This window comes from Takifugu rubripes, chromosome 18 (assembly GCF_901000725.2).
Source record: "Takifugu rubripes chromosome 18, fTakRub1.2, whole genome shotgun sequence".
In the NCBI taxonomy this organism is placed as follows: Eukaryota; Metazoa; Chordata; class Actinopteri; order Tetraodontiformes; family Tetraodontidae; genus Takifugu; species Takifugu rubripes.
Genome location: NC_042302.1, coordinates 2,580,671 through 2,607,652, shown reverse-complemented (window position 1 = coordinate 2,607,652; position 26,982 = coordinate 2,580,671). Strand labels below are relative to the sequence as shown.

General features: G+C 44.1%; 1 protein-coding gene across 7 annotated transcripts; it reads right to left on the bottom strand.

The window, feature by feature from the left end:
• Positions 1-304: 304 nt before the first annotated feature.
• On the bottom strand, positions 305-26,982 carry abcc9 (ATP-binding cassette, sub-family C (CFTR/MRP), member 9). 7 transcript variants are annotated; one of them, XM_029825857.1, is made up of 42 exons: positions 26,596-26,982; positions 24,128-24,320; positions 22,218-22,359; positions 22,010-22,131; positions 21,641-21,807; positions 21,456-21,557; positions 21,129-21,269; positions 20,873-21,058; positions 19,257-19,421; positions 18,776-18,931; positions 18,557-18,691; positions 18,291-18,453; positions 18,178-18,218; positions 17,939-18,081; positions 17,547-17,655; positions 16,240-16,347; positions 14,431-14,503; positions 14,068-14,173; positions 13,695-13,733; positions 13,011-13,049; positions 10,951-11,052; positions 10,798-10,882; positions 10,630-10,710; positions 9,830-9,967; positions 9,637-9,762; positions 9,447-9,546; positions 9,245-9,318; positions 8,939-9,142; positions 8,528-8,679; positions 8,339-8,408; positions 8,111-8,268; positions 7,945-8,037; positions 7,132-7,234; positions 6,931-7,044; positions 6,723-6,843; positions 5,641-5,771; positions 5,103-5,181; positions 3,967-4,075; positions 2,916-3,019; positions 2,697-2,830; positions 2,553-2,615; positions 305-1,941 (listed from the first exon to the last, which is right to left on the bottom strand). In XM_029825857.1, exons 2-42 carry the CDS (start codon positions 24,273-24,275, stop codon positions 1,804-1,806), a joined length of 4,764 nt encoding a protein of 1,587 aa, XP_029681717.1. In that variant the 5' UTR covers positions 24,276-24,320; positions 26,596-26,982; the 3' UTR covers positions 305-1,803. The 7 variants fall into 7 exon arrangements, with proteins under 7 accessions (XP_029681717.1, XP_029681718.1, XP_029681716.1 ...); XM_029825858.1 differs by having other exon boundaries at positions 26,601-26,982; XM_029825856.1 differs by lacking the exon at positions 26,596-26,982 and adding an exon at positions 25,291-25,466.

The window sequence follows — 26,982 nt, the reverse complement described above, 5'->3', positions numbered from 1 at the left end:
AAGTATTTCGAGGAGTACAAGTTGCCAAAATGTAAAATAATCTTATCGTCGAAATTGTGACTAAGTTGTTAACATTCAGCTACAAACTTTACGTAGACTCAGCTATCAGTGTTTGCAAATCACCAATTCTAATTCATTTTTCTTCCTCAAACATTTTAAAATCTACTTTTTTAATGGAAATTAGTGAAATATAGTTGTATTTCTGCTTAATTACAATTTTTGAAAATACACCCCTTCGTCACCAGGGGGCACTGCTTAGCAAGTATTGATCTGAAATATTTCCGTAAATACTGTGCAGAGCAAATATTCACTCAAAACCATTTTTATTATCATTTCACGTGTAAAAAAAAAAGACTAGGCACGCGATTGAAATAGCTCATTAAAAATGATTAAATATACAGGCTGTACACTAACATACACAGAACTGAAAGAATTAAGAACAAATGTGCTTTTAACAGTCAGGTTTGCAGCAAAGAGTGAAGATATAAAATGAGTGTTCACTGTGTTATATTCAACTTATAAAATATCAAACACCTTAAATTTGCATGTCTGTTCCCAAAATTGGAAAAGAAAATATGATTTCAATAAAAACTGTTTCCAGGTTTTGCCTAAAAGCCAGCTGTACACACAACTCCCCACACACAACACACACACACAAAAACACTTGTGATTTATGAACTGTTGGCTGCAGATAGACAGAGGAAGAAGAGTGTGACCATCACGTGGCTCCAGTTTTGCTCATATCAGCTGGATGAATATATCTTGTTTTAATTCTTTGACTTGAGATGAAACATTTTTTTTAAATTTTTGGGCAACTTTCTCCAAAATACAAATGAAATCTAAATTAAAACAATGTTTACATCCTTCTATGCAGCGATATATACGGCTTGTTAACTATGGTGAAAAATATCTGCCATTCTTGCGTGCATATTATCAGAACCAACTCATTGCCTGATGGATTAAGAAGGATTAAGCATCGGAGGAAAAAGTGTTCCGAGTCGCTGTTAAACAGCTGAAACGGGAGTTCTGAAGGTGTCTCGTTGTCGAGGAAACTAAGACGTTGAGCGAGGGCGACCGCAGACAGGCAGGCTGAGCCGCGTCGCCCTTAAGTGTTTATACAAGAAGGAGGAAAAGTACAAGTGGTAGAACAGCCTTGGGGCGCAAAATAAACCAGATAAAACATTAATAACTCCCAGAAAATATCTTTGGTTCATTGTTTGGGTGTTCCTTTTTAGCATTTATCAATTAAATTCAGGCATTTTGACTCATTTCCTCACCTGCAGCCTTTGTTTCATTTGTGTTTAGCAAAGCAGTAAAAATGCAGTGAGTAAGAAATAAATAAGAAACCTGATGGATACGAGTCATTTCCCTAATATCTGAAGCAAATTGAGACATTTGGACTGGACGGGAAAAATTAAAAGAACAGTTCTGAGTAAAGGAAGCTAGTAAACAAGCTTCTGTCACCATTTATGGAGAATTGTTTGGAAATTAAATAATGTGGAAGGTTCCTTAAATCAGTGACGGCAGAGGACAGAAATGTGAACATTCACCTGCTCATAGTGCCAGTTCCCCGGGAAAGCGTAGCATAGATTTGAGTACAAAATGTGGCACTGAGGTTCAATTGATTTTAAAAATCAAAAGTATTGATAAATACTGATTTTTTTGTCTCCTAAAAATGAAAACGTGTTAAGTTTTCCAATTCAAACGGCAAAATAACGACAGTTGATTCAAGTACGGCTCCGCTGGTCACCGACAGGAGCTTCCCATTAGCGGCGTCGCTCAGCCCCCGCAAACCTGCTGACCCTACATGTCAGCTTTGACGAAGGACGCGAAAATGCCGTCTTCCTGCTCCAAGAGGGTCTCGGGTTTGTCGTACTCCAAAATATTCCCCCGCTTCATCACAATGACCAGATCAGCTGTGAGGATGGTGTGAACGCGGTGCTGGAAACAAAAGCCAACAGGGTCCATCAGCAGGATTAATGGGAGATGGGGAAAAATTTCAGGATATTTAGCTAAAAACACTCAAAGAAGGCTGTGATTAGATGCAACCCTGGCCCCAAAAAAATACTTAATCCAGGAGCTACAGGTGGAAGTTCCAGCAGTCTGATCCTAGAGCAACCAGGCGGTAGAGCCAGACTCAAGATGAAAAGAAACAAACCCCAAAAACGTAGAAAAGAGAAGCAAAAGACAGAAGAGAGTCGGGCAGAGGCGAGGTGCTCCGTGCTGGTCGTACTGGTCTGGGTTTACTTGTGAGTCCTGACTAACACACTGAACAGGCTCGCCTCCTGGTCCAGCAGGTTCGGACCAGAATCACACTCCACCAAGATCCCTGAGGAGAAGACCAACACCTGGTCGGCGTCCAGGATGGAGGAGACGCGGTGCTGGTGGCGGGACGAAGGGACGGGTGGCAGGAAAGGGAGAGAGCGAAGCCGAGAGAGAGGCGATGGGAGGATGAGGAGAGTGAAAGGTGCAGAAGGAAAGAAGAACAGGATCAGATGTGAAGAGAGGGAAGAGAAGGATCTAACGTTCAGACGGATCGGCTGCGGACTTACAGCGATGGTAACGACGGTTCTGTCTGCGAACGCCGTCATCACGACTTTCTGTAAGATGTTCTCCTGAAATGGAGGAAATGGAGATCCCAGTTAACGTTCCTGCAGCCTGAGAGACTCTGCCGGATTAAGGAGTCCTCTCAGTACCGTGGCCATGTCTATGGAGGCCGTGGCTTCATCCATGATGAGGATGCTGCTCTTCCTGACGAACGCTCGGGCCAAGCAGAAGAGCTGCCTCTGGCCGACGCTGAAGTTCTCTCCACCTTCCGTCACCACAGCATCTGCACCCAGTTCACACATTTAAAACGGACTCCTGCTGCCACCCAAACAGCCATTAGCCTGAGATGAAGATGTCTGTGCGAGTACCCAGCCCTCCAGGCAGCGCTTTCACCATGTGCTTCAGCTGAGCGATCTCTAGCGCCTCCCAGAGTCGATCGTCAGAGCAGGTCTTCTCCGGATCCAGGTTAAACCTGGGAACGACAAACAGATCAGCGGAGGATGAGAGCGGAGCAGCGCGAGAGCGGAGCAGCGCGAGAGCGGAGCAGCACGAGAGCGGAGCAGCACGAGAGCGGAGCAGCACGAGAGCGGAGCAGCACGGCTGAGGGCCGCAGAGAATGTAAAATAGCCAAATAAAAGAAGGTTCAAAACAATACTGTTCCTGAGATGTTTCATAATATTAAGCTTTTATTTTGAAATTTGTGAGCTCCCCAGAGAAAAACAGCACTATAAAATGGCAAGAGTGTGTAATTATTATCATAAATTATACATCATATAATAAATAAAGTCAGTACAACATTCAGTGAAAGGCAGTAACCCCCAAAACTAGAAAACTGATGTGGCCATCTTTGGGTATCGCTGCTTCCACGCACCTGCAAAAGAAAACCATGAAAAAAATAGTGCAAATTACTGCTACTCAAATAAACATCTGTCGCCTTCTTTACCAGCTGGTGATAACACAGTTTCTTATGCGGGTTAATGTGACGATTAATGAGGTCCTGAACTGAGAGGTGAGAAATGTGAAGGCAAGCTGTGTCCGAATATAACAGCAACATCTAAAGAAAACAGTTCCAGCAAATCAGTCAACCCAGGCTCACACACACACACACACACACACACAGGCTGTGTGAAGCCCAGTATCTGTTCAAACAAACAGCACATGCTCTTTGTCTTCTATAATAAACAGAGTCACTGAGTCTTCTACTAACACAAACACAGCCAGCCTGCGAGTCTGTGAGACGCTGAAGAAGAAGGAGAAGAAGAAGACGACGACCTCCACCGTCTATGACGTCCGTGACAAAAGTCAGATAATGTCCAAATCAGAGTTCCCGCTGTGAGTTCAACTGCTAACCCCGCAGCTGGGACTGGTCACGTCACATCTCAAAGCCCCTGGTGGGCGTCCAACAGAGCATTTGTGTACCTTATTGATCCGCTGAATAAGATGGGGTCCTGCAGGATGATGGAGAGGCGCGATCTGAGCGTCTGCAGAGGAAGTTTGCAGATGTCGATCCCGTCGATGACGATCTTTCCTGAGGGAGAGAAACCAGAAGGTTAAACCCGGTGAAGCCACTCAAACATGTGTCCATCAGGAGTCCACTGACAGCCAGAAAGGGAATTAATAGCAAAACGGAGCGTAAAGTGATGGCTTGCACTTTAAGCTCTGCAGCTTTGACAAATCAGACCCCGTATAGACGCTGCTGAAGCGGTGAAGCTGTCCTCAGACAGAAGACAGGGCTGTTTTTAGACATGGTGACATCAGCCACTCCAGGTTAGTGTTGAGTTTAGATGAAATGCATGTTTCAGTCACGCTGCCTGGACATTAGCAGCTTCTGCCTCAGAGTAAACTGCCTGAAACTCAGGACTTTAAACAATGAAGCTATTTAAAATTCACTTAGCCCCCATAATACTCAATAAATGTTTTTGGTGCGTGTGTGTGATTTGTTTTACAGTAATTAGGTAAAGAACAAATGCACGAGGGTGCGTAAATCAGGCCAGCTGTCACAGGACTCGGCTCTGCTTTTATTTCACTGCTTTATATGGAAATGCAGCCGATCCACACGTCCTAATTTACTGTTTAAAGAAACATCTTCCCAGCTGTGTGTATGGAAAAAGTGTGTCATCCCAGTAATCAGTCTCAGAGCGCTCATCTCCATCCAGGCTGGAAACAGGGCGATAAGATTACCGCGCTCTCAAAATTGACATTTTATTACCGCTGTTGTAAAGAGAAACGAGTCTGGGTCTAGAGACGACGCTAGGACGTGGACCACGTCCTTGTTTTGAATGATGAAGAGTCCACTTCAGGTCCTCTTGTTAGGAATTAAAGACCCCAACAAAGAGCAGAAAGGTTCTTTTTCAGACCTGCACTTGTTTAAAAAGGTCAGAATGAGAGGAGGGACGCTTGAATAAACAATTCGCACATAAATAACAGGAGGTGAACTCCAATGTTTCACGTAGTTTATTCCAGTGAGGCGCCAACTGAACATTCTCCTAAGATGAGCAACAAAATGTGAAGGCAACAGAAGTGTAGGATGAGTGGGGGACGGCGTTCAGACCCACCTTCAAAGATGTCCACCATGTTGAAAAAGGCCAGCGACAGGGAGGACTTCCCGCTGCCGGTGCGACCGCAAATCCCCACCTACAGCAGCAGGAGGACAGGAGCTGGTCAGTCGGCCTCGCTCTGACACGGCGGCGAGACATCAGGCACTCCGGTGATAACTGAGTGGCGGCTACGTGCTGAGATTTCGCAAGTGTCTGCACACGGTGGGCTGCGATTTCAAAGGAAGCGTCCGCTAATGATCCGAGGCTATACTGATGTGCGCCCGGAGGATGGCGACTCGTGAGGCGATTTTAGGTATATTTTAAAGTTTATGATGACAAAACGTTTTAATTTTACACCCGACAAGAGAAGACAGTCCGGTGAGTGAGCTGGACTACACTGCCCGTGCAAAAATATAACACCAAGCTCGAGACGTTCTTAAAGATCTAAGCAGAAGATGAAAAGATGAATACTGACTCAGCCCACACGATAAATCTGTCTTTATGAGGCCGCCAGCTGATTGTGGCAGCGTTGGCTTCACGGTTTCGTGTTAATTACCTTCTGTCCTGGTGTGATGTAGGCATTGACGTGTTTGAGGACCGGCTTGAGCATGGGATCGTAGCGCACGGACAGGTCTTGGATCTTAATCTCGCCACTCTGGGGCCAGTTCTCGGGCACCTGAGAGGAGTCTGCAGCGAGACAAACACAGGAAACTGCTCAAACTGACTGTTTGAGACCAGCGCAACAGAAAACAGACGCTTGGCTGCTCCCCTGTTGTCTATGTTAGAGGCCTGGCTGGTATAAACAAGAGCTTAAAGGCCATATGGATCACATCATAACACCACATATACATATATACAGTATATACTGTATACACACACACATGCATACATACATATATAATTATTACTGTGGCACCTGACATACAGCTACAATAGTAAACAATCATATTCATCATTTCACTATTCAAATCTGACTAAAGCATTCACATGCACTCACATGTGATCAGACAGGTGTAACACAGCAGGCATCGTGTACTACCCTGATTATGGCCCAGCAGAACCAGAAGGTGGGATTTGGTTCTAGATTTTTGGTCAAATTTAACCAGATAATGTTACATGAAAATTTTGTCAAAATCCCTAAAAAGGTGGAAGGTCCTTTGGCTTTTATCTCTTTTTTTGTCTCCTTTCAATGTCTTTTTTTATGTCCAATCATCCTTTAATGTCAGGAAATGTTTTCATTACGATTCCAGAAATAGCCGCTCTGTCTTGGTCCTTTTTGGCACATTTGTGGAGTTCTCCTTTTAAGTTCATGACTGAAAATGCTCCAGTTTATTTTGACTGTGTAAGACGTTGGTAATCTCAACGGCAGGTTATATCAGGACTGATAAGAAAAAAGCTCTGAAGTTGAACCTTTTGAGAATAAACCCTCATCAGGTTGGACTCCAGAGGGTCCAGAGAGTTAAGGCTAGGTTATGATGCAAAGAGGCGCCACACAAAGACCAGAGGAGCTTTGGTTGGTTCCCATAACAACACAATAATCGCTTGAATAAAGTTGCCCAGCGAATCCAGGCGACGCTACGCTGAAGCAGGAATTTCACGTTGCCGACAGGCTGTGCAGGAACAGATCGTGGCCTTTACCCATTGATCCATCGTAGTTCTCCGACTCGGTGCTGAGGAAGCTGTTGACCTTCTTCACGGCTGCCATCTGCACCTCCAGATCTGCCAGGTTCCTCACAACCCAGTTCAGGTAGTTGCTAACCTGCAGGACAGCAGAGATAAGAACCACATTGAGTAGGATTCATTCATAGAGCAAACAGATAACAAATCACTGGGACGGAAATCTCACCGTGAGGGCGTACGTGAGTGCGAAGCCCACCAGGCTCCTGGAGAGAAGATCATTGGGTAAACTCCTTATGGAGGCGACTGCTGCCGCGAGTACGATCAAAGCCCCCAGATAGTCCTGCACAAAAGATAGAGCCGTCATAAAAGAAGGGTCCCAGAGCGCCTCCGACTTTGTCCACCGGCACCGAGATGCGGGACGCCTCACCGTGCGGACCTCCAGCCAGCGGTTGGCGGCGGACAGAAACAGGTAGGCTGTGTTGTTGGTGTCGGTCAGCTCCAGCATTCGCTGTTTGAAACGAGCTTCGTGTCTGAAACATTCCAGCGCACGTCATTCACAAGCCGCATTTACACCCAGCCTCTCGGAAACATGCAATCTGCTCGTTTGCTCCATTCAAACCCGAGGGGGAAAGAAAATCTATAACGAACAAAACAGACTTCATCTGCAGCTGGTAAAACGACAGCTAACTTCATTTTCTGTGACTTATGTTCAATTAACCACTGTTGGTTTGGAGAGAATCTATTGATAACGGGAGTGTCTGCCCGGACACAACTGTGTATGTGTGTGTCACAGCTCGTACATTTGTGTGTAAGGAAGAGGAAGTCCTCTGGGAGGATGACAAAAAAGGGTGAGAGCTGTTTAATGTTGGATTATGGGAACGACGGCGGGGACACGGGGACAGGAAGAAGCTGCTGCTGCGTCTGTCATCGTGACTGTGATGAAAACACAAGCTGAAACCCTTCAAAAAGAACAAGAACCGATGTTTTTACACCTCTTAAATATAAAATAGGAAATGTGCCATAAGGTTTCAGGCTTTCTTGATGCATTCTGATGAGTTCAGCTTGACTCAGATGACTGTAACAGAGCGCAGGCAACTCCTGGAAAGGTTTTATCCCCGTGTTCTCTCCTTTTTTTATTCATGACTTCTGTTCTTAGAGGTGAAAGGTGGATAAAAATAAACACAAAGCAAAAAAGGACTTCCAGAGTTTCTGAGGAGTCAAAAGGAGCCGAGTGTCGTACCTGAACGCCCTTATGGTGGTAAGACCCTCAGCCGTCTCAGAGAAGTGACAGAGCAGAGGAAGCTGTGTGGAGTCGTCGAGGTCCTGAAGGTCTCTGAGGGAGGAAAACAGACCACGAAAATGAAAAGATTGCATGTTTTTAAAACAACACGTATAAAGTCACTCACTTGGAGGCCACCCGGAAGTACTTTTGGATGAAGTAGAAGGCCACACCCAGAGGGAAGAGGGCAATTAAAAAATATGGAGTGATGCAGGAAATGACACCGATGGCAGAGAGACAGAGCAGCGTGGACCTCGTCAAAGACTCCAGTGTTGGAGGAATATGCTGAGAGAGGGGAAATGTATTCAGATTTGCTTGGATCAGTTTGCATCAGTTTGCACCATATTTGCTGTACCTGGTCGATGATATTGGTATCAGCTGAGAACCTGTTTAGGATCTGTCCCAGAGGGGTGATGTCAAAGAACCTGAGAGGAAAACGGTTCGTCAAATGTCCGTTACTTTGTCGCTGCTCTAAAATTTGGAAGATGAGGAGAAGCAGGATGTGGACAGAAAGACAGATTTCCCTCAGACTTGGAAGCGATACCTGATGGGGGCATGGATGATCTTGTTCAGCAGGTTGTGATGCAGGTTCGTGGCCGAAGAAAGACCCAGAAACTCCACTGTGAGCGAGGTGATGAGGCACAACGCGATCCCTGCAGCGCACAAGACGATGAAGACCAAATAGTAGGGGTCGTCCTGTCACCATAGCAACACACGAGAGGATTCAGAGTTTCAGAGCAACGCATCAGGAAATGCTGATTAGTTCTCTAACACAGAGACTCTTAAAGCATGAAAAACATCTATTTCCATATGAGTATTTCATCTAACCTGTAAGATACATTCAGATCTATTTTCTTTTTTTGTCACATTTTAAACATGGAAAGGAGGAAATTATTTAACTACAACAGGCTGGTCAAAAGGAAAATCTTCAACAGTCTCCTGAAACACTTCATACGTTCTGCGGATCAGGCGCGGGCGCCGTGGCGTTGCTGCCATACGAATGGCGCGACTCATTCCCTGCACTCTGATTGGTTTTGAAGAAGGTCCAGTGTGCCAGACAGTAGTCGATGGCAACGATGACCGAGTGTTTGAGAAGCTTGGAGAAAATCATCAAGAAGATCATGAAGAAGCCCCCAGAGGACAGGTAGCTCCAGCACACCTGAGGACGATGGAAAAGTGTGTGAGAAGAGCTGAAACGCTACAACGGGCGGATGTTTTGCTCTGGATCAAAGGTTCATAAGCGGCTCTAGGGGTGGATTACCTTCCACGGGATCTTCGATCCTCTGACTGTGGTCGTAGACATGTTGTCATCCTCTTCCTCCTCCTCTTCTCCCTCTGTTGAGAGTCGAAAAAGAAATACTCACAAGACTTCCCATTTGGTAAAAAAAAGAAGCGAGTGAACCCAAAAAGTGAACAGGATGGAAGTGTTGGAGACAAGGATCATCCTACTGGTGTCCTCCTACCGTCGTCATCATCGTCGATCAGGTTCTTGGCCTCTCTCGAGTAGAAGGCTCTCCTCAGCGTTTTCCTCTCCAGTGTAGTTTGACTGTCTTGTTCTATGTCCTGTTTGAGAACATCGCAACAGAATTACCAGTGAGAACACGGCGATGGGACCGCTGGTTAAACCACGCAGGACGGTGTGGCCATCGCTACCTTCTCCAGCTCGTGGTCTTGTCTATTCATCAGGGTCTTCCAGTGTTCGTAGAGCTCGATGTCATGAGTCTGAATGTCCTTCAAAGTTCCCTCTCTTAGCACCGAGCCGTCCTTCATGGCAATGATCTGGACAACGAGCCTGCGTAAATACCTAAACAGTCACTCATTTGAGCGTTGAGATCTTTGCTCTCACCCAATCTGCGTGAATGAGGTATTGAAGCTTGTGGGTGACCAGAACCACAGTCCGTTTATCATCCTGCAGATATTTTAGGATTCCTTCCTGCATCAGGTGATCGCTGAGATGGATATCCAGAGCAGAGAAGGGATCATCCTATAGAGACATGAAAGTTACAGACCTTTTAGAACTGTCTTTTTATAAAAGATCCTCAGCAAATGTTAAGACCTGTTAGTACCGGAGACACCGTCCATTCATTAATGTTAATTACTCTCAAAAATGCAGCCATGTTGATGATGTAAATTAGTTATCTGCTGTGGAGTCCTGCCATTTAAAATCTCACAATAGAGTTTTGGCTGCGTTCAATTGAAAGATCCAGATGTGATAAAAAAAAAAAAAAAGGCCGGAGCAGCTGCACTTTCGCACCTAATGTTAATCAAAGAAAACATTCTGTCCCGATTGAGCATTCTAGTGTCATCAATGACATATTAGCACTCTAGACATTACAGAGAGGGATGAGTGCACAAAAGGACTCCAGCTGTTAAATGTAAAACGTCTGCGAGATAACTGAAAAAGCCCAAAGTGGCAGCAGAATATTCCGAACGCAGTCACTTAGCAAGATAAACACATGACGAACGGAATCAAGAAACGGACACCTCCTCGTCCCAGAGGCCAACGTGCACCACTGAAACCAGCCGTACAGAAACGGAGGCTGTGACTCTTCCAGTAAAGAAGCGATGGAGTAATATGGAAAGTATTTGGACCGTCATCATCACTGAGGGTGTTTTAAGCTCGATGACTGATACAGTTGCGCTCACCAAGAAGACGATGTTGGTGTTCTGGTAAAGAGCTCTGGCCACGCAGATCCTCTGCCTCTGACCTCCGCTCAGGTTAATCCCCTGAATCACAACACCACAACAGAGGAAATTCTACATCCAGAAGAAGCACATTAATCTGACAGGGGAGCACAGAACATTAGGGCGTACCCGCTCTCCGATCTCAGTTTGGTCCCCGAAGGGCAGAAGGTCGATGTCAGGCTGCAGTGAGCAGGCGTCAATCACAGCCTTGTACCTGGAACGACAAAGCTCCCCTCAGTGCTCGGCTTCACCCAGCACCCCAGAGGAACACCCTGCCCTCACCTCTGTTTACTGAAAGGGCTGCCGAAGACGATGTTTTCCTCCACTGTCGCGTTGAGCAGCCACGACTTCTGAGCAGCGTAGGCCACAGAATATCTGTTCTTGCTGTGTATCATGGGAAACAGAGGTAAAAGGTAAGGGAGAGAATCAAGGCGTGCATTCCTGGGTCTCTTTGGAACAGTGGTACTGATCTGAGCCGGCGTCATCAACACATTTATTCTGAGGATTTGTACTTAATAGCAATAAAAGCCAAATCATATTTACAGCTTAAGAATGTTTAAATATCATTGGCTTAAGAAAACCTCTAAAACCTCTCTGGACAACGTGCCATGGCTATAAATACATTTCCTTAAAGAAGAAGACAATTTATCAGACCAGTACTCCTGTTTGACAAATGTGACAATGAGGAAGAGGAGGGAGGAAGGATTATGTTTAGGACGCTTGGCAAAACCCAAAACCAACATCTCTCCGTTCTCAGTCAGAGATGAGAGCGAATTACTTTATGGAAGATGGATCAGATTAATGATGATCTGCACGTCAACAAAACTGGCACAAACGGACACCGTCAACAGCGTGACGCCATGACTGCTGGGAGTCGAGGTGAGCGCTCAGGTTCGGGTTCAGGTTTACAGTTACAACCTGTCGGAAAAAAGTAGACCTCTGCGACATGCAGGCAAGTTTCTACTATAAATATAATTACTATAGTACATATTTAAGCAATAAGGTGTCATTTGAGACCTGATATCTGTTCATCATTCAAAGATGAAGGTATTTCAACGAGAAATAAAGTGTGGAGGAGACGCAGCTTTCATATGTTCCAGCACCATCATGGAACACAGACAAGTTTATCCAGTGTTTCACTTGGTTTATGTATTATTAAGGCTCATTTATGCTGTAAATTAAATCCTGCCAGTGTTGAGAACTTGCTGTCCATATGTTGCATTTATTTTGTCGCAGCACAAATGTTGCAGCGCCACCATTAATACCAGTTCAGCTGGCATCGGTGAAACCACAAAGGGAATATATGGGAAGATTTTTGCAGCATTTCCAACAAGTTGAAGGAAAAGACAAACACAAATGAATTAAAATGAAACCAACCAATCACTAACCCTTATAGTGGCCCCCTCTATGGGATGTATCACTGACCCATGCTAGTATAAAATACATACTGAAACAATGTGATGGTTATACCTTTAAAAGTGAACTTTTTACCAATGAGCCAACAAAGTGTTACATTTCATTGCTAAAATGTCAACTAATTTCACTGGTTTGATGTATTTAACCTTCAGTTGGTATCAAAGTTACTCCAAAACTTTACCCAAAAACAGAAAAAAGTCCTGTACTTAACAAAACAATGCTGCATTTAAAACAATATATTGAGCTTGAGTGTTGGCGTTGACTCCCAGCATTAAAAGCACAAATTAGGATCAGATGAGGGCTCCGGCGGGACATTCACTCACTCCAGAGGCCGGTGCGGCTGTTCATGAACACAAACACACTCTGCAGCGTTGCCAGGACGACCAACTGATCTGTAAATTTGCTGGTGACGTCTTGGTCTTCCATAACATCAGATGCTTCATTCAGTAACCCAGACAACCGTTCTATTTCCCTTCCTTCTGATTTAAAATGATTCTCAACATTAAAACCAGCAGATCAGAGGTGGAATTCTCCATGTGGCAAGTGGAACATTTGCAATAGCTTTATTTGAATTCCACAATCATAAGATTGGAAACTTTACTATTAATCTATGTTATTTTACTTTATAAATCCTGTATGTCTGCACCAGCTATTGTGGTGCCTTTTAAATCCACTTCAGTGCATAAAATATGCACAAAATAAATACAATTACACAGGTTAATCTTTTGTTTTATATTAAAATGCATTTGTGCGTGTGTGTTCATGAACAACTGAGCCTGAAATGCAACAAGAAAAACACAGAGAGTGCAGTGGAAGCCAGCATTTCCTCTGAAAGGAGTAAAGATGATAAATGGAGATGGGAACAGAACCGGGGTCAAGCCAAATCTAAAACTCAGGAAGAGGGAGACCGGAAAAGGAACTTATACCTCCTGACGTCTTCATCAGACTCCTCTGTCTCTGACCAGCTGTCAAAGTCAGGTCATCGTGTTAGAAGGAGCCTCGAACGCTCAGCCATGTGTATATTTGTGTTTATAACAAGACGGATGGAAAACACAAGAAGCCAAAGTAGAGGAAGAGCAATAAACTCAGCGGCAAAGGGAAACGGATGAAAAAATAAAAATAAATGGAGGAGACAAACTGGTGTTCATGTTAAGTTTCAGTTAATGGAGAGATGATGTTAGCCTGCTAGCTCTTAATGGGATTAACCTTCCCGCCCAGAAGAGAAGAACCACGTTGGTGATGCGGTCATTGTCTGTCTGATGTGAGCAGCAGGGTGTGTGTGAGTGTGTTCTGCTTAAGAGAACAGTACATTCAGTCAGCGTTTGCCTTCGACAATAAGAATTTATTGTCTAATCTAATTTATTCCTTTTCAATTATCGCATTCTGACACGTGCTCAGAGCAGCACTGAGCAAACTTCACCACATAAAACCTGATCCCGTGTCCGTCGTGTGCTTTGAGTAAGTTAAATCAAAATAAACACGTTGCTGTATTTTTACCTCGTTAGGATGTGTAGGATTAAAAAAAACCAGACTATCAGAGGGTCACATTAATGGATGTAGATGTAAATGAGGATGTTGGTGGTATAAAAAGGTGACACCACACAAAATACCTTATGTTTCTTTCTTGAGTCATCACACTATCAGGCAGCCTGATACAGTTAGAGGGCAGAGTTAAGAGACAGGTATCTCACACACACACACACACACACACACACACACACACACACACACACACACACACACATACACAGTGTGCCTGTGTTCTGATCAGTTCATCTGCCATTATTGATATGAACACTACAAAACATCCATATCTTAAATGCCATAAATGTCAACAGAAGCAGCATCTGTTGAAACTTGAGAAGTTGAACCAAAATTATTGATCGGTTATCATATTCATCGGCAACCAAATCTATCTGGATAAAGATTCTGAACAGGAACTTTACCATAAGTGGCAGATATTTATGTGCTTAAAGGTCTTACTTGCTCCAGTAGACTCTCCCCTTGATGGTCTGCATCTCGCCCAGCATGGCCAGCAGCAGGGAGGATTTCCCACAACCCACCTGGCCCACAATCATCGTCAACTGGCCTAACGTGTTCAGAAAAGTTGAATTGTTAGTTTTAATGGAGAAACTGGCTTCTGGGGTGCGAAATCTCTGAATTCAAGCTATTTGCTAGCTTGTTATTACCATCTAACATAAAGTACATTTATACATAAGGCAGAAACTGTTATTATCTATTCTAATATGACACTACGTGAGATGTCTGACGTGTTTTGATTTCAGAAAATCCGACCAATAAAACAATAAGTTATAAATCCTCTACGTAAGTGTGAGCTGTGCTCACCTGTAGGGATGCGGATGCTGATGTCAGACAGGGTCGACAGGTTGCTCCCCCATGAGAAGAATCCATTGCTGACCTAAACCATAAGATAAATATAGATTAAGATTAATTAATGGGACAAACCCAGACTGGGCAGATGCAATCCTAAAAAACGAATACTTAGCTGGGAGTGTCTAAGGACTAGGAATTATAGACCAGTTTTCCTGTTGCAGAGATAAGAGAGTTGAAGAAACTCCGGGTTTGCTGCTGAGATAACTGCATCACACAACAAAGGACACGTGCTGTGCTGATGGCGTTTGAGGCCGAGTCAAAAGTCATCCTTTGACGCATTTCCCACATTTATTTTTCACAAACACAACATTAAACAGGAGGTGTTTATCCGACTCCTGGTGTGCTCTCACACATTCCTCTTCACAAGTGTTAACGCATCTTAACTCAGACACATCACAAAAGGTCTTTATATTCCACTGTTTGGGCAAATAAATGGCTTTAAGTAGAGAATTCTCTATTAAATAATCCATGGTGAGTGACCACCCAGCTTTCTGTGACCGCTGTTTACATTCTTCCCATCTGTTGCTATTATTTGTCTATTTTTTATTTATTTTTTCTGACAAGCCCTCATACTTTCCTCCACTCTTCTCTTCTCCAATTCCAGAAGGTTTCTCAGAGATATTTAAAAAAAACACATAAGCAAATACTTTATGTGAACTCAATGAAAACTCTGAGAAATCAAAGAGGAAGTGAGATGACAACAGTCATAGTAAAATCTTAACTGATGTTGAGTGGCTTTACTAAATATATCGCCATTGATCGTACTCTGGTTCTACAGCAGGAAATGGAGATAAAGTCATGAAAAATACATTAATCTAAGGTAGGTGGAAACATTGTGTTTAGCTAGCCCGGAACCAAAAAACAGGAATAACGACAAACATGCTAACACTCAGAACTGCCACCAGTGGCCAACTACGGTACTGCAGCTCAAACCTTCTGTTGGCCAGAAATGTCCAGCATGTCAAATGTTTGTCATGCTTCATGGTTACGTAAGAGACGAAGTCTAATCTCTAAAAAAAAAAAATCCAGGACAGTTTTGGACCTCCCGATTGATCAAGATTTCATAAAGCATGACGACTCAGAAAAATCAGGGAGGTTTGTCAGCAGCTGGATAACAAAAAGGGAAAGAGCGAGCAACCAGGGAAGGGAGGAAGAAGAAGAAATGCGAAGGGAAGGAAAATAAAGCAGGGAGTAAACGTGGAAATAATGGGGTTACACGTGGAGTCAGCAGTTTCACATGTTAAACAAACTCAGTGACCCATATAGCCAAACCCGGATGATCGGTAAATGATGCCCTTTAAGATGATTTTCCTCCTAATTTGCTGACCACCATCTGGCCAGCAGCATTGTTCCACAGGGATGGAGGAGGTCGACTGAGAAACTATGACAAACATTCCCAATGTCCTTAACGGACCAACAACAAAATTCTCGTGTGAATCCTACGCTTCCTGAGACGACAGCGAGTATGCGCACGCTTCCACGCACCCAGAAGTGACCCGTGATGGATAAACACTGCGGACACGAAGCAACTGTTGACAAATTTCAGGAGCTAATCAGGATTATGGTCCAGAAGATGAGCTTAAATAAAAACAATGATCTTTAAACTGTGGTGCAGAACTATAACGACGCACTGTCATTATTCCTGACTGCACTCAAGCTCATTTTGTGTATTTTACTGGAGAGTCGTCCGGCTCCAGCTTCGGATGGTAATATTTTACGTCTCCCATTCCCCTTTCCCGTCCCCAGCATGTGAACTCTGACCTTTACAGCCACATCCTCTGTCTCGGAGGGTCTCATCTGTCGCCTGGTGGGCTGCTCGTAGTTGTCCATCTGGTGGCGCAGAGGCCATTTCCTGTTGATGGCTGTGGTCTTGGGGGGGATATTAAAACAAGAGAGAAACGAGGTTAATATTAGCTGTTAAACTCAAGATTAGCCCTCTTCCGTTTCAGCTCCACGGGGATAAGAAACAGAGCCAGCGGGCCTTCCTCTGATTAAATCCCAAAGGATTAAGTCTCTTCTTATTGTTCAGACGTGCTGTAAATATACTGAACATCAAAGACTTGATCAAATAGTCCTGGAACAGATTCTATGAGACACACTGAACAACAAATCCCCATTTTTATAACAAAATGCAGTTCAACTATGCCACCCACAAAAAATGTATTTTTTTTTTAATCTGGCGGTACCGCGTCACGGTGGTTAGCGAGAAGGTTCCCGGTTCCATTCAAAGCTCTCAGGTGTGTTATTTACAGATTCTCCCACAGGACGCATACAGACGTTTTTATCTGTTCCTATGCAGCTACGCCGTGTGCTGCACCTGTACGCCGTTTCAACACGAGCTCAGGTGGTCAACAAAACGCTTTGTTGTCCAAGATTAAAAGAACTCGGCGGAGAACGTCTATCAGGATACACAGGAACCAGTAACCTGCTGCCAAAACAGACAAGGACGCTGGTTACCTGCAGGACCAGGAAAGGAATGCGTGCTGCGTCCTCTAGCTCGCCGCGAGGAAGCTCAGCGTCGGCTTCATTACATTAAAGTGATTTCCTGGCAGCTCCAGCACATTCTGTTCAGGTCGTCTGTCTTTAAATGCATCATAAATGTTTGACTTTCGTACGGTTCAAAGGTCTTTATTATCCCAATTTCAAATGATGTGCAAGAACTGTAATCCCTCCAGTGTGACGGGTTAAAGGGAATAAGAGGGCCGTAACAGGCTGGTAGTTTTTAGGAGCTGAGCCACACATCTGTCACTTTTATTACTTTATTTACACACTTTTTCGCTGCGATGTTTAGAACAGGTTTTGGTCCATTTCTTATTGCGTGCCAGCAAGGCTAGTCCATTAGCTTAGGTCCTAGCACTCAAAAGGTGTAAAACATGACAATTTAAAATAAAGACTTTATAATGTATATTGAGGTTGATGTTTAGATTATCTTCCATTTACATTAATTCAGCTAAACATCTAGAAAGATGGAGCATAATGGAAATTTCTGCTGACAGAAGTGAAACATTTGGCCTGGGAAACGTCTTTTTTTTTGCTGTTTTTAGGAGATCTGCTTCGGCCACACTCACCGTCCCCATGTGCTTTTTCCCAGCTTCGAAGGATATCGACATGTCTCCGTTCCTCCAGCTGTCATCTCCAATTTCGTCACTCTGGAGGAACTCGCTGAGCTTCTGAACACTGCGCACACACACAGATTCAGTCCGCACATGATGATGACAAAATCAGTAATCTCTCAGGAGTTTAGAGTTTCTGCTGTCAGGTTTCCTCCGGGTCCCTTTAATTAGATTTGCCGCCCGTCCTCTCTGACACAACTCCAATTTGTCATCCTTGTTCAGTCACGTCTGCTCTCTCCTCTGCATTTTTAGCTAGCCTCACTAGCAAACGTCAATTTCTTCTTCTATGCTTTCATGACTCCTGATCATAACCTGATGAAGCAAATGTTCAAGGCTGTTCCCCTCACCTGACCAGAGCCTTGACGGCAAATCGGACAACGGTAGAGAGCAGGAAGAGGGGCGTGACCAGGATGTGGAAGAGCGCCAAGGCTGCGAACGCCTCCGCAGACTTGGGACCACTCGAATCGAGGATGTGATGTGTCACAAATGTCTGCAAGAGGCAGAGTGAAAAAGTTGAACCCCCGCTCACCCGCGCCTGTGGACGTTCTGTTGATAATCACAAACATTTGGGTGACTGCATTCTCACCGCAAGAACGGCAGCGATGGGAATGGCGGCGTTCATGAAAACTGTTCAGAGAGAGAGCGAGAAATGGATTTACTACTTAACCCGAGAGAATGGTGACCGGTGAGATGTCTTACTGGACATGGATGTGTAGAAGGCAAAGGTCCTGAGGCTGGTGAGCTCTTTGCCTCTGGTTTCCTCCACGCTGTCACAGAAGATATTCTCCCAGGCATACAGCTTCAGCAACTTAATGCCTTTCAAGATCTCCGAGGTCTTCTTCAGGCGATCGGTCGAGTGTTCCTGAGACGCAAACAAGAATTGGAAGCTTAATCTCGCATCGTTCTAGAGCAGCTTCCAAAATAGGTAACCAGAAACTCAGACACTGAATGCATGTGCTACTCACGAGGGAGCTTTTTTGTGTGTCTGCCAGTTTTGTAGCTATGAGGTACTGAACCGGAGCCAGTAGAACGATAACAGAGGCTCCGACCAAAGCGCTCCATCCTAGGAGATTGTAAAGCAGGATCACTCCCATCACAATCTGTCAAACACCAGAAGAGCTCAGTCATAACAACCCACGGCCTTACTCACCACTGACAGCATACAGACAACCCGCACTGCTTACCTGCACGGGCATGGCCCACAGGTTGGGGCAGAGGAAGAGAAACCACATTAGCTGGTTGGTTTCTATAGCAACCAGGTTGTTGATCTGCCCCAGGGTCATCTCACCCATTGACATGTTGGAGGTGGACAGACGGAGCATTTTGTTGTAGATCATTGCCTGTTTATGAAACCACATATATGAGTCCTACAGGATCTTAGACCTGGCTGTGATGGACCCTGTTCACATCCAGGGTTCCTGACTACACAGGAAATATGGTTGATTTTCAAAATAAGACACCTATCCTCATTATGTGCATCATCACAGATAAAATATCCCAAAAACAAATGCAAGAGAGAAGAGAGTTGGGGTAATTGTGGAGAAACCACCAGCAGACAAAACTAGACAATGTCCTAAAACTGGTGGAGTAGCGGGGTTGACACCACATACCTACCTACACCCTTAAGGAAAAGTTTTCTTTTAAAAACTGAGTTAGTTCTCTCACCAGCAGGGCTCCTCGCATGTTGATGCCTGTTTCTATGGTGACATAGTATGAGGCCTGAAGAAAGGTCCGCTGCAGGATTAAAGCCAGGAAGAGAAGCACGGCCAGCACCGAAGTGTTCCGCAGCAGCTCAGCGGAAGACATGAAGTAAACGTTGAGGAGTCTCACCTGCAGCCAATCACATGTGACAAAGCCTTCAACCAAAAGCTGACCAAGCTGAGGAACAGTAGTCATTTCATCGTCCATGTACGACCCCAAGCACCCACGGAAAACCACGGTAGCAGCGAGTCCAGGTTGGCTCTGAACGGAGCATCCGGGGGATTTAAACGAGTGCGAAGTGAGTGGGAAACTTAGAAGTGCAGCCGTGTCCTGTTCTCTCTCTGGGGCCCGTTAACGTGCTGGCAGTGAAATGGGCTGAGGTAACATGCTGCCAGACCAGCACCTGGTCTGCGTCCCCAAACAGCTTCGTATGCTTTCTGAGCGACAGAAGCCGACATCCAGCGCTGTCATCAGCTCTGCCAAACCTTTAAAAGCATCTGTTTTCTGTCCGTCTGCTTATATTGCCCAACAGCACAGGTTACAGCCTTCATTAGCCCATCCACAATAACCTAGAGTATTTATTGATGTGTTGTCTCCTTACAAACGTGACACAATTTCTCTAGTGACAAGTCAGAAATATGAGCTTACTATTCATATATATATATGAGTTGAATTTCCGAATGAAATTCCAATTCAAACCTTAAAACCACTGTGATAAAAAGCCACATATACACTGGAGTTCTCCTTTATCAACAGCTGATAAGGATTTTCTTGCAGGCAAACAATGAAAGGACGGCAGCATTGATGCGTTCGGGTGCAGATTAGTGTGTATGTGATTAGTGTGTCTAAAGGACAACTAGCTAAGGCAAAAATACGCATAATTAATTTTGGGGGGGTGACCTGAGAAGGGAGGTTAACATTATGTCATAGTCTGCAAATGTTCAAATCTGGAACTGGACCCGTCTCCTGGTGGCGACACGTGCCAGCGGCCCACGCCTCAGTGACATCACTGGAAGGATCTCCTGGATCGCCCAAGTTTGTCTCGTGTTCACCTTTAGTAAAACAACGCACGGGATGCAAACACAACACCCAGACTTTGCGCCCCCGCCGAGAGATCGTTTACAAATCCGTACCCTCTTAAGGAGGCGGAGCTTATCTGCCAGATTCCAAGGCCTTGTGTAGTCGGTGCTGTAATTCTAAGTCATTTAAGCCCCCGCAGCTGTTGGGATGACAGGGAGACCTCCGGCAAAGAGGAACCATCAGTTATTGACTCCGGCCCCTATCGCTGCTGTGACACGTAGCCGCTATAAACAGAGTGTGTGTGTGTGTCAGCCTTCAATTATATTCCTGCTCAAAAGGTTTCAATGATTTCAAGGAATAAAAGGAACCTTTGAAGCAGCTTCTGCTCTCCAACACTCTTGGATAAATAAGAAAAATAATAATTAAATCAGACTAAAGACACCTTTGAGTTAACGGTTTGTTCCCGCTGTTCTAACTATGATTGCGTGTCTGTGACCGGCTGAGCTTGGTTTGATGACACAGCTCCACGTGAGAACTTCCTAGGGCTGACAGGCACCCACCTGCTCCTGGTTCTCTGCGGTTTTCTCCGTGTTCAGGTATCTCACGATGCCATAGATGCAGAGCGGCCCAGCGAAGCCCAGCAGGTCGGCCATGTAGCGGAAGGTGCTGCTGAGCAGGATGGGGCGGCCAAAGGCGCGATACATGGAGCGCCAGATCGACGGGGTGCGCCCGGGGTCCTCGACAGTCTGTGAGGATTGAGAGCAAGTTCATGGATGTTTGAGAAGGAAGGCGCCTGCGATCATTCCGCCCGCTCACCCTTTGATCCTCGTAGGCGTCTTTGAGCCTGAGGTAGTTGGTGAGAGCTCTCATGGCGATGGGCAACTTGCCGATCTTTTTCAGCTCTATCGGCCTCTTATGAGCTCCCATGATGAGAGGATTCATCCACCAGTATGTTGCCTAAAAGTGTGACAGGAAGGACTTTTGTGGTTGGTGTGGTTTAATGCGGAGCCAAAGATATTGATTTTTCGATTATTTTGTTTCATCTACAGATCAGAAATGGTAAAAGATACATTTTTAGACGCGAGAAACCAGGAAACTGCTCTGTCTTTAGCATTTTTCTCTTGATGTTTATCATGTCTGAACCTTGGACAGCAGGTTCACAAACGGCTGCAGGAATCGAACTCCCAAATCCTGCAAATCCTCCGGCGGTTTCACCTTCTGAGGGTTGGAAAAGAAGACATATTTCTACAAGGAGAGAGGAGGACAAAATTAGCGGGACTAAAGGGAGAGAATACAGGGATTATTTTCAGTCAAATACATTCCCTCACCCTGATTCTTATCACGTTGACCTCCACAGCCATCAGCAGCGCGTACAGAACCACTACAAAGATTGTGATGCAGCACCTCAGGAACCTCAGTCCGATGTCATACTCCAGAAACTTCCACAGCTTGATGGACTTTGTGATGAAGGCTAACACCCAGTAAATAAAGAGCACTGCATGGACAGAGACAGGCAGTCAGCACTGCTGCAGCATAAAGGTGGTGAAGAGAACAGAAAGACCAATGGGACCAAAGTGATCTTGGAAAGTTTGTCTTTGCGTTAGCATCTTTACCTTTGATAATGGAGAGAAAGGTTTTTTAAAAAAAAGTAGGAGGAAAATGGAAAAAAGGGGACATTACAAGTCATTGAGTCTAACCAAGTAGAAGTTTGGGGAAGTTGGAGGTCTCGATGTTGTGGTAATAAACTACTGACGTCGTGGCCGCGATGAAACCCATGAAGGCTGGCATGAAGAGATGGAGGTGGTTGGTCTTCATCTCCCTACAGTGAGGACAGAATTTTAAAAAAAAATTCATCAGAAAATATGAGGGATGATGTAAGAGAGAAATGTCCCCCTGAGGTCTCACATGTTGGAGACGATGCCCTCCGCAAACTCGCAGACATGGACGAAGAGCAGCAGGAAGGTGAGGATCCACCTCAGGTTGTGACCGGGGAAATGGAGCCACGTGTTGTGATGGATCTGGACCTTCGACGACTGGCTGCCCCAACCTGACAGACAGATGGAGGGAGAGGAAGGTGGCGAGGACACCCATGAAGAGCAGGGAGGGTCGCAACAATCAGAGTGGATCACACCAACCAACCAAAATGAAACTGACCAAGTTCAGTGACCAGAGATGATACACATTGTAACCACAGGTGGCACTGTCATAATTCATCAATAATAGTATGTACTTCCTGTTCCAGGAAGAGATAACTGCAGCTCACTTCCTGTAGAATTCCCAAGGGAGGCCTTGGCTGTGTCCGACACCATCCCCTATACCCTACATAGTGCACTCAATAGTGTGGACGCCATTTTGAAATAGTGTCCGAATTGTTAGTGAGCATCGCTGTACCCTATGTAGTGCACTCAATGTATCCCACAATGCACTGCGAAAAGTAGTGTACAAGCAAGCACCCTAACTCGGAAAATGTATCCCATCAGCCTTTACGGTATCACGTGATACTGATGGGATACATTTTTTAACGTAATTTCTACTGTGCGGTTTGATATATGAAATTTTTGGAATTAAGATCTTTTCAGTAAGGGTCCAATATGATCATCTTAAAATATTACAACATAAATGGGTAAAAAAATATCAATCAATCTTCACTGATCCCCCGCCCCTCACGTAAAATTGTTCTTCGGAATCAGAATGTCAGTAAAAGAATATTTACAAAGATGAAAAGTAGCTCTGGATCCATTTTTTGATGAAAAATTGCTTTACTAAATGTTTTCACTACAGCGGAATATGACTTGAGAATGTACCATCACGTCTTGGCTTGAAAATGTCAATGGACACTAATTATTTTAGGTAATAAGTAATTAATGTATTATTATTGACATTAATATTTCATTTTATTATATAAAGTTAATTATAGGGTAAAATATTGCATTCTCATAAAATGACCACTGAATGTATTTCTGATGGGTTAAAATAATTAAATGGACCTGGCCACTTTTCCCAGCGACCGGTTCGTAATTATTATGCGACACCTTGACGTCACTTTACGTGCGCCGTAAATGACGCCGTTGCCCGAATACTAACTTTAACTTGAGTGCGCTACGTAGTTCACTCAATCCATGCCCCCCATGTAGTGAGTAGTGAACAGGGAACGAGTGTGCAGCCCTTGAGTTGTTGAACATGACTGATAAGGATCTCACCTGTGACCTTTAACCTGCTTCATTTTTGATTAGTCATCATTTTAAAAATCTGTATTTATATTGATGCCGTCAGAGCGTTTTTCTGATATTTGTTTCTGAGCTTTGCTGAACAGACAGCAAACTTTTGTAGAGGACACAAACATAAAAAATAGAACCAGGAAGTGACAATAAGTGAGTCCTTGGGGAGCCAGCTAAGGGCTTCTGGTCAGAGCAATTCCCACACACACGCGCGCACACACACACACATGCACATACACACAAACGCTCCCTACTTCCTTTATGTAATAGCCCTCTGCCTCTTACGTCCTTAAAACAGCTCCTTCTCCACATGGAGACATTTGCTTTTTAAGTGGATCTTGACATCACTGCTTTCCCTCTTATCCAGTTTGTTTTATTCTGAAATCTTCAGGATATAATCTGTGATTTGGATGATTCCAAAACTGAATTGCAGAAACCATTCACCATTTTAGTGCTCTAAAACTGATGTTTAGACTTTCTCCAACCTCTAAAATGCAAACACCAGCAGGTTATTGTCCACAAACGGCTTAGAACACTGTCTAACTTTGCCTTTTTAAATACACTACTTCAGTCACCTGACCATGTTTGTTTACATACCGATGAAGAGGATGGGGAAGGTGATGAAGAGAAGGAAGACATGGGGGACCAGGTTAAGGGCGTCCACGAAGCAGCCGTTGTTGAATACGCTGTCCGTCACGCGGTAGCCATTGGTTCCATTTTCACTGCCGCAGAACGACAGGGCCATGGCACCGCCGAGCTGCTCCGCTCACACACACACTCACACACCAAGCTGGAGGAAAACACACATATACACAGATCAGCTAACACAAACACCAGTCATATAACAGGAGAACCAGTGGACGGAACCTAAACTGGTATCAGTCTGGGTTTTTGGCATCACTTTGGCCTCAGCTTCAGAAACTCCATCAGATCGGGGGGGGGGGGGGGGGGGGGGGTCTCGCACAAAAGTAAGCAGAGGCCACAGTGATGCTGCATGATATTAAAGAAAGCATTTGTTTAATGGGATCCAAAATATCAGATTTTTTTTAATCCGATCCTTGAATAAAATCTTCAAAAACTAAAATCTGATTTTTCGTTTTTAATGAAAGGACTTTTCAAAAAGGGTAAAACTAAAGTCCAAATAAGATTTCATCTCAAATCATTGAGTTGCACTGAGCCAGTAAAAAGGTTTGTGAGATAAGTCAAAGGAAAGTAGTTTAAAGTTTAAGAAAATGAACGATGGTGCTCTGAAGCCCCCCCTGGCGGCCATTTTGCCTGGGGCAACAGAAAAACTTTGATTTTACCAACCTGTAAAACTTTAAACGGAATTTTAAAATATATATTCTTATTTTGGTTTAGATTTTTAAAATCAAGATTTTAAAAACTGATTTTAAAAGCAAACCACGCTAACAGGAGCTAAAGCTAACCACAGCAGGTGTTGTGGGTGAGAAAACGCAATTTTCTGACACATTTAAAATGCTCAAATGCTTTATGTCATCAAAAACTTAAGTTCGGTTTATTATTAAACTATTAATAACAACGAATATTTCTGTTGACTTTTTCTGTTGAAATTTTTCCCCTGGTGATACAGCTTTAACAACCATTCAGGGAAGTTTACCAAGTGTAGAAATTCGGTTTAGAATGTTGGCGTTATTAATAAAATAACGATATATTTGGTGGGTCAAGGTAATTGCCAGGAAAGGTAACTATGAAGTTCGGTAAAGTTGCGCGAACATGGCGAGAAAAAATACATATCTTACCTCCGGGAAGAGTAATAATCCCTAGTGACACTGCCTCATTCCTAATAACCAAAAGAAAACTGATGGAAACCCTTGTTCGTTTTATAAAAATAATTAAAGAAACAAAACCGAAGCAGGAGTGAGGTGGGAAGAAAGTTGATTATTTTTAGCCCCGCAAGTACATCAGCTGCCCCGCATTCTGATACCGTCACAAGTGTGCAGTTACACTGAATAACGGCAAGTACTTCCGGTAAACTACTTCAAAATAAAGAATAATGCTTCGCAGTAGCCGAGTTCTTACTTAAATAAGCGCTTAAAATACTACGATTTTCTACAGTATTTTCTTTAAATCAATTTGACATTTGGATGCAAAATATGTCTTGATGATTTATTATTTCGGTTTGCATTTTTATGGTTCTCAGTTTTCCAGGCAAACAATTGTTTTATTTTGTAGGCTTTACCGTGATTAATACCGGTAGAAGTTTGTTTAAAGAGGGCAAACTTGACAGAACATTTCTTCCGATCAGATTTCCTCAGTTGGATCGTTTTAGCGGTGAGCCGCAGGTTTATTATAGGCTCCATCCACAACCACGTGACATAAACACACACTTCACCTGATTACACTTTTAATCAAAAGAAAATTAATTAAGTCCCATCAAGCAAAAATGCATTCTGTCCATTTAATGCTGATAAATTCAACATTTCTTTATCAATAAAATGGAAACAATTCACTGACAAGAGAACAACTATAGTCCCTTATTTCAACAAATTCAACGCCAATACGAACATCATTTTTATCAGGTTTAATCGCTATAACAGTGAGTGAAATCACGCTGCTGTTGCTGAAACATTGACGTTTTCTCCAGCATCTCGACGTCCTGCCAACCATCCGCTGAGGTTGCGAACTGCACTCAGAAATCGGACAGTTCAGCGGAGACAGACCTTACTAAACACGGCTAAGACTGATTATCCACATCACTCCTCAGTCCTGTAATGGCTGAATATTCTGTAACAAGTCTGTTCCTACAAAGATTATAATTCAAAACGGTCCCACTCAGCTGCTCATCACATGGTCAAAACAATGCAGATGGGATTTCAGGTGATTTGGCCATATATTCGCCAAGAAATACAAGTTCTTACCTATATAAGCATGCCGAATTTAGGAACGGTCTATTACTGAGTGAAATATTATATATGGTTTATATCTTAAGCGCAGGTATTGTAGAATCGTGTTATGTTTCATTTAAACGGGAGTATTTCAAATGAAGTCTCGCCCCTGAGGACGCTGGACGCGACTGAGAGAATAAAGGAGGATTCACGTTTTACCTGACCTCTGAAGCAGGTTTGCGGGTCCCAAGGTCCAGTCCGGATCTTAATCCCAACGCCTTGAGATGCGGGTGACAGTGAAAGTGCGGGGACAGGAAACGCCGCTGCGTGATGGCGCGGCCCGCAGCACGACCAGAATGATGGAGGGTTGGTGAATTCTCAGCATGTAGGTCAGAACCAAGCCGAGCCAGCAGCAGATTATCAAATGCTGCTCATTTAAACATGGTTTTATAGTGAAAGGGTGAAAGAAATTCACCTGCTCCGACAATAAAGGTCACCATAAGGTGCGACGTGAAGTCACCGCCAGACCCGAGCGGGCGGATCAAAAGACAATTTAATATGGAAAAAGAGAAGGTTTTGTTTGTTTGTTGGTTTGGGTTAAAATAT